A 7,950-nucleotide genomic window follows, 5' to 3' on the forward strand; every position below is an offset into this window, starting at 1 on the left:
TTTATATTTAAAATGAGATGTTTATCCTGTATTTGATTGTGTTTATATGCAATTAGTTACACGAATTTAGATATGGGATGAAATCGGATAGGAATGAAATTGTTTAGGGATGAACGAGTTTAAGAGTTTTTAAGAGTTTTCGCCAAATGCTTTATAAGATAGTGTGTGTGTGTGTGTGTGTATATATATATATATATAAATCGGAGTTTTTTTTACAACCATGCTTATAAAGGTATAAATTTATACTATATTATAAACCATTTGACAAAAACTTTTAAAAATTATTTTTTATGCATGAAGTACTGTTTATTGATGCATATTATCTAAAATTTAAGATTACAAGTAATTTTATTAAAGCTTCATTTTGAAATTCGTGTAACTAACTATAGATAAACATGATCAAATACAGGATAGACATCTATTTTAAATATAAAAAATCTAAAATATAATTAAGATAATTATTGAGTTCTAATAAAATGTTTAATTATTATCTTTATAAAAAATTATATTGTTAAAAAAATACTTTGTTATTAAATCTAAGTTAAATTATAATAAAAAATAAATTAAAAAAATTACACAAAAAACAGAAAAATTTAAATAGTTAGTTTGATAATAATGTTGATATATTTATTTTTAAAATTTTATGATATCTTCAAATTTATATTTTATTCAAAATAAAAAAAATTATCCTTTTCTCAAAACCACATAAAAACCGTATTAAAACATTTATATATACGGAATAAAATGAAACATTAAAATCGAGATATATATCGCTGCATTGCGCGAATACCTTTCTAGTTAAAAATAATTCATATGCACTGATAATATTTAATAATATAATTAAAATCTAAAAATATTTAATGTCGAACTCATTTTGAAATTATTGATGAAACGATTATAATAATATAATTTATTAAAAAAAACTTATTTTTTTATGTATTTTAAATATAATTATGCACGTTAATATGATATATGTATAATGTAAAAAAAGATACAAGGTAAACTAAGGGGCCGTTTACCAAATATTTACTCAGCAAGTGTTTATCGGTAAAATTTAACACTAATATTTACTTACCGGGTAAGATTTTAGTTCACCAAAACGACATCGCATGTAACAATTTACACGGTAAACGCTTACCGTGGTCAGAGTCGTCACTCTCACTTACCGGGTAAGACTCTTGGTCCCTGTCTCACTATTACCGGATAAGATTCTTGGTCCGTACCATATTCATCCGGTGAGGTAATTTAACTTGGTAAACACTTACCCGGATAAGCGTTTGGTAAACGGCACTTAAATAACTAATTATAAAAAATATAAAATGTAATTAAATAACTATCATTATCCAAGTGGTTTAAACGATCTGCATAAACCACATTTTTTTTCTTTTTTAGAAGAGAAAATGCATAAAACTCGGCTATTTTGGGAATTGGCTTAAAAAAATAGAGGTGAACATGGTATGATAACATTTTTTTTTCAGTGTGCTGTGTTTCAACCAACTATAATTGGTACATAAAAAATTATACCATGTAGAAATCAACTATATTTGGTACCAACTAAATCTACATGCATTGAAACCCCTAAGCATTCAAATAACATGTGTTGTACCACTTATCTTTACATAGACAAGCATTCAAATAATATTCATACAATACAAATATATACTAGTAATCTAAACAAAGCGGTGATGAATCGTGGAGATTTGGACGAGTTACCAAAGTCATTAGGATTAAACGAATGAATTCAATCAAGTTCCACATATCTATTTGTATTATAATTTAACTAGTTGTGTATCCGCGCAATGCGGTGGAAAGTCATGAATTTTAACGATTTTGAAGTTTCACTGGTTTTATTAGAGAAAATTTAACGATATATTTAAAATCCAACATATTTAAACGACTCCACAAATATGTTCGATTTACACTAGAAGCAAAGAATCAAGAGAGCGAGACCGAGAGTTATAGAGCAATTAAATAAGAGATGAATGAGAAGACTTTTAATAACTCATGGTGAATATCAATTTGAATCTTACCTTGGGAGATGAGGAGAAAACATAGAGGTATGGGAAGGTGAAGGCATGAGTTTGTGTCAAAAGTATATTAGGAACATGAAAAGAAAAAGTAATAATGTGCATTGATAACTTGTACTATATGTTATTTTAATGTAGATTAAGAGATTTTAAGACTAAATGTATAAAATGGTAATATTTAATGCATTATGAGTTGTTTTTAAGACTTTTAAGACTTTATGCATAAGTGTATAGTACTTTGTGCATTAAAAATTGTTTTTAAGACTTTTGAAAAATCTGGTTTATAAGATAGTATAGGTATAAATATTTATTTCTGTAGGAAAAGCTTAAAAGTCATCTTGAGGAAAGCTTAAAAGACAAGTATTTTTGTGTTTTTAAAAACAAGTACTTTGTGTTTTAGATTTTGTACTTTTTTAAGACTTTAAGACATTTATCAAATTTGATTAATAAAATAGTATATATAAATTTGAAAATAAGATAATAAAAATTTTAAAAAACAAAATACATTGTATTATTAATTAAATTTTAATCAATAAATGATTAAAAAATAAGTTGATAGAGTATTAGTGTCGTACACGACTTCTGATATCATATACATCCAAACTTTGATAGTTGATACAATCCTATCAACCAATTAAATTGGTATATAATGGTTGGTTTGCTTTAACCCAAAATCGACACCCCAATTAAAAAATGGCTATAGAATGAATTGGTTGGATATTTCCATCAAATTTTCCAATCTATTTTAATTTTTACTGATAAACAAATATCCAAAAAATATGTAGGTAAATTAACACACAAGTTTTGATTATGATCCTTCATTAGCCATCTTTGGTTACAAGATATTTCATATTCTAAAAAAGAGTAAAATAAAATGCAGCATGTAACATTAAATGTGATTTTGGTTTAAAAGTAGTTCCCAGCCATTTGGTTCTCAAAATACTAGCAATTAGGAGCACCACACATAATCAATCCGTTTCCATCGGTTTTTACAACTACTACTACTAGACCCTAGACTAAGAGTCACTCCGCCACTGTCCACTGATTAAACAAAACAATGATTTTGATCTGACGGTTTCTAAGCTTCCACGTCACACTTTTTAGCAGGAGCGCAGATGAGCCAGACTATACCGTAGGGGTCCTTGACTTTGCCCACTCGCCCACCAAACCACGCGCCTTCACCCTCGGTCATGTCACCTTCCGCACCAGCCTTCACCGCCTTGTCTACAGCGGCTTCAATGTCCTCCGTCTCCAAGCAGAACACCAGCCCCGTACTCATAACGCTGTGTGTATGATGCAGAAAAAACAGTTTCCATCAGAGAACGAAATATTTACGTCGCCTGAACGCATTGATTAGATAATGTATCCAAAGCATGAACTAGAAACCAGAAAATGCAGCGTGAAGAGATGAAGCAAAATATTATCAGATTTAACCATAACAAACCATTATACGATGTTCGTTTTTGAATGGCACCAGTAAATCGATATATATATATATATATACACGAATGATAAAAGTGTTAACGACAAACGAAGACCGGAAGACGAAACATAGAGCATTATCGAGATTTCTGATCGAATGGAGATCTGTGCCTTTTCTAAACTTACAGAAGATGATAATAATTGCTGAAAAACATTTGCTATTCAACCGAGACATGGTGTGGTTCAACATGAAGATTCATTTTTCGAAAAATGATGGAAAAGTAGCATGAAAAAATCATATAGGCAAGAAGTTCACACACAGACAATGAACAAACACACAGTGGAGATATTGGCATAGGATGAGTTACGCGGTTCAGCTCCTCTTCGGCTTTCCTCTCCGTCTCTCCCTCTCTGTGTTTTTTCTAACCTTTGAAGCCTCCACGAACACCTGCGGTTTTAGCCCCGTAAACGTCACTGACTGCACCTCAGCAGCTGCTCCATTTGTAGCTTCCGTTGCCATTTCTGTTGGCTAAATGTTAGAAAAAACACAGAGAGGGAGCGACGGAGAGAGAAAGAGTTTTAAGAGAGAGAAAGCAGGTGCTATGGCAGGCATATCTGTATGGGTTTAATAGAAGCGGAAGCGTTCGAGGTTTTTTTTCCATGGATGTACGTACTACTCCGTGTGAGGAAGAGTCTCAACATGATTTTTGGAATTACTAAGGTACTTAACGTGTAATTTTTCTTACGGAGGAAAATGTCAAAGGTCAATAATTTTATCCGGTAAGAGCAATGATAAGGATAGAAAGTTTTACTTGGTAAGTGAGGGTGACGACTCTTACCTGAGTAAGCGCTTAGTAGGTAAATTGTTGTATATTATACGTTTTGATGTACTACAATCTTACCCAATAAAATAAATTATAGTGTTGACTCCTAATGTTAAGCACTTACCGGGTAAGCATTTAAATAAACGGCCCCTAAATTATTTAATTAAAATCTATACATCTGTTATCTCCATTTTGTTGGTGTTCTGTTAATTTCAAATGAATTAGTTTATCTATATAACTAAAAATGATGGTTTTTCATAGAAGGAAGAAACGTGTTTTTAAAAATCAAGAGAGGTAAGTTCGATGAAATGTTAGCTTTTTGCCTAAAGCCTTATTCTAAACTTAATGAATAAATCACCACCAAATAATATTAAGAGGCCGTTTACTAAAAGCTTACGCAGGTAAGTATTTACCAAGTCACATTACCTTACCAGATGAATATGTTAAGTATCAATAATCTTACTCAGTAAGAACGAGACAAAGACCAAGAGTCTTGTCCGATAAGTGGGAGCGACGATTTCCTACCACGGTAAGCGCTTACTGGGTAAATTGTTGCATACAATGCCGTTTTAGTGGACTAAAGTCTTATCTGATAAGTAAACGTTAGTGTTAAATTTTACCTTTAAGCAATTACCGGGTAAGTGTTTAGCAAACGGCCCATAAGCTATCAAAGTACTACATTTAATATCATTTAGGATATTAATTTGATGAGATTTGTTTATAATTCGAGAGTAAATTAAATTTATGGTCCTTGTGTTATGCCAAAAATTATGACTAGATCCTCAAAAATCATTTATTATACTCGAATTATCGTTTCTGCATTTTCTTACAATTTGAGTCCCTTATTCTAACCGACTCAGTTAACTCCATTAATTCATAAAGTATTTTGGTCTTTTTATCTTTTTCACAAATTGTATCGACCATTCACCACCATAGTCATAAATTTCGACAAAAAAATAAGAAATGTTATTTACTTTATTTTTTAAATTACGGAAAAGTCCGAGAAAAAACCAAACATGCTTTGTATAGTTTTCGGCTTATAAGAGTGGTGTCTGATTGGTTTGAGCTTGGCTCCAAATGTCAAAAGTACCAAGAGGTCTCAGATTCAAATCCAAGGAGAAATAAAAACCCCTTTGTGAACACGGGGGTTCAAATACGGTGACTATGGGCTATCTGCAAAGCAGATGGTTGTCCTGGGATTAGTCGGCTCGCATAGCAGGTTGGATATCTAGGTTAATAAAAAAAAAGAGCAGGGTGACTTTGCCCAAATACAAAAAAACGGTTGCAAGGTCCGATCTTGAGCCCCCTACTAGCCTAAGTCGTCGAGTGAACCAAACTTTTGCCTAAATTATGTCTTAGTACGGTTTTCAAACAAATAAAATCTATGTATTTATCGAAATCGAACAAAATGACTCTTCCTGCCTATATAAATGATCGAAAATCAATTATTGTGGTAACAAAAATCATTACGAGTTTTTTTTGAAACCCCCCTATGGACATTAACGTTATGTCCTCGGTGTTTTAAATGTTTTTCTTCGATCAATTAACGTGGTAATATTTGTACAGTTTATCATTAACAAAAAAACTACTGGAAATAGTATATTATTTTTATTTTATTGGTTTATTGTATTTTGCTATCTATTTACTGATACATCAATAATGAAATGGTATATTTGTTTTATAAGTGTAAAAATGTATTCATTCAAAAAAAAAATCATGTATTTCAATCGCTCAAGACATGAAATACGTTGGGTTTTTTATCATGAGGTCTCAGGTTCAAATCCAAGGAGGAATAAAAATCTCCTTGTGGGCACGGATGTTCAAATGCGGTGACTCCGGGCTATCTGCAGTAAAGCAGGTGGTCGCCCTGAGATTAGGCACTCACATAGCGGGTTGAATATCCAGGTCAATAAAAAAAAATACGTTGGGTTTTTTTTTCCTCAAAAATTTTCCAATTAATTTAGGTGAATCATATTTATAGTCCCTCATGTAGGGGTATGTGAGTGCGGGAGGGGTAAGAAATGTCATGATAAGTGAGTGAAGAGGAGGTATAAATAACAACCATTTTATTTTACCATAATAACCAGTTTTATAAGTCATAATTTTCGATATGTATCGTTTCAGTCACAATAAATGAAATGATTTATTTGTTCGAAAATGTCCAATAATGACTTGATCTCTAAAAATATGAAAGTTTTTGGTTTTATTTTTGGACTTTTTCCATTAAATTATAAATACTTTTTTTTTTTGGTAAGGGTGTCCGGGCCAAAGCCCGACTAATCCCCGGTAAATTTGGAGGCTAAACATGGTCACACTTAAATGTCGCCAACACTTCCCTTCCAGGGCTCGACCTCGAGTTTATGACTATGCCATGCCCAAGCCTTTACCATTAGGCTGGAAGGTCTTTAACAAATTATAGATACTTGTAGGAGTAAAATACACAAATCGTCCTTGTGGTAGTGTGGTTTGATCAAACTTCACCAATGATCATGATAGTAACAAATGGTGGAGTTTGAGCGAATCACACAAACGATTACGATTGGTGCAATTTACTCTATACTTAAACATGATTTTTACCCCATAGTTAACGGAGATGGTGGATGGACGTTAGCATCAGGACCAATTTTGAAACAAAATGTGAATATTTAGGGTTTATGTATGATAAATGATGCTTATGAACAAAATTTTAACGGCAACTCTGGTGGATGAACGAACTTTTAATACCAATAAACCCCCAGAAACCCTCTCATATCATTGCACCTCTTTGACGAATTGAACTTTGTGAAAATGGCGTCCATGGCAAAGCCTATCCTTTCTTCAATTTTCCTTCCTCCACCGCCATCGCTTCATCTTAACCCAACTCAAAAGGCATCATTTATTTGTCTCCCGAAGAAGAGAAACTTGTCTGTTCTACGAGCGAGTTACGAGGTAGGAGGCGGCTACACGCAGGAAGAGCTGGAAGCACGAGAGAAAAGTAGGAGCAAACAACAAGAAGCAGGGGATCCATCAACTACTTGGGGTACTTCTCAGTATGAAGTTCTCCTCAAAGGGGGTGAACAAGTTACTTCTGTTCTTGAAGAGATGGCTAATCTTGTAAGACATGCTTCAGTTTGAGCTTTTAATGCCTAATTGTTGTATAGTTTCTGTTATTGGACTTTTTTCTTTGGGGCATTTTATCAGTCATCTGGCAGGCATATGTATCCTTCCCTCCATTCCAGCCAAAAAATAACTATACTCTGATTTTTTATGCAAATCCTCAGACATTTGACTTGTAGAAGTGATATGGGTTATATCACAATTCAATACCATCATTAGGCATTGTTGGCAGATATAAGCTAGCTTATTTTTTTGTTACACGTTTGGATGAACATAAACTAGCTTATTGAAATGTCATTTGGAGTAGTGTTTTAGAAGCTTATTTGTCACTTTTTTCCAATTATGACTTTCATTAATGGAGATATAGAACAGCATATAAGTTATCATGCTTGCATATCCATCATTTGAGTCTCCAACAATTATTCCAATAATTACATATCCGATTTGAGCTATGGACGAATATGCAAGCATACGTTTCATGCTTGTTTGAGTAATAGCAATGAGATTCCCCAATATCATGCTAAGATTTGAAACGTATCTTAATGCCTGAAAGTTGGATAGGATGGCCTTTACGTAAGGAT

At 32.6% G+C, this 7,950-nt stretch overlaps 2 protein-coding genes across 3 annotated transcripts in view; one reads left to right on the forward strand and one right to left on the reverse strand.

Moving 5' to 3' along the window:
- Positions 1 to 3,105: 3,105 nt before the first annotated feature.
- LOC112517861 (uncharacterized protein At5g48480-like) lies at positions 3,106 to 3,969 on the reverse strand. The gene is made up of 3 exons (XM_025125232.1): positions 3,877 to 3,969; positions 3,532 to 3,653; positions 3,106 to 3,310 (listed from the first exon to the last, which is right to left on the reverse strand). The coding sequence occupies exons 1-3, from the start codon at positions 3,967 to 3,969 to the stop codon at positions 3,106 to 3,108; spliced, it is 420 nt and encodes a 139-aa protein (XP_024981000.1).
- Positions 3,970 to 6,973: 3,004 nt separating this feature from the next.
- LOC112518230 (protein PEP-RELATED DEVELOPMENT ARRESTED 1, chloroplastic) overlaps positions 6,974 to 7,950 on the forward strand; it is a 10,483-nt gene continuing 9,506 nt past the window's right edge. For both annotated transcript variants that reach the window (XR_003069795.1, XM_025125851.1), the window contains exon 1: positions 6,974 to 7,366. Coding sequence is in view for 1 of the 2 variants with exons in the window: in XM_025125851.1 (XP_024981619.1) it covers positions 7,061 to 7,366 (306 nt within the window). In the remaining variant the exon portion in view is untranslated. The remainder of the gene's footprint in view (positions 7,367 to 7,950) is intronic.

This window comes from Cynara cardunculus (assembly GCF_001531365.2).
Source record: "Cynara cardunculus var. scolymus isolate 2C chromosome LG 9, CcrdV1, whole genome shotgun sequence".
In the NCBI taxonomy this organism is placed as follows: domain Eukaryota; kingdom Viridiplantae; phylum Streptophyta; class Magnoliopsida; order Asterales; family Asteraceae; genus Cynara; species Cynara cardunculus.

What these genes read in the sequence shown, in the direction of transcription:
- LOC112517861 (XM_025125232.1), bottom strand. Translation starts at nt 3,969, where the DNA reads ATGGCAACGGAAGCTACAAATGGAGCAGCTGCTGAGGTGCAGTCAGTG. An exon ending in TGTTCGTGGAGGCTTCAAAG is followed by an intron (nt 3,654 to 3,876) that starts GTTAGAAAAAAC and finishes AATGTTTTTCAG; the next exon opens with CAATTATTATCATCTTCTGT. An exon ending in TTAACACTTTTATCATTCGT is followed by an intron (nt 3,311 to 3,531) that starts GTATATATATAT and finishes TCATACACACAG; the next exon opens with CGTTATGAGTACGGGGCTGG.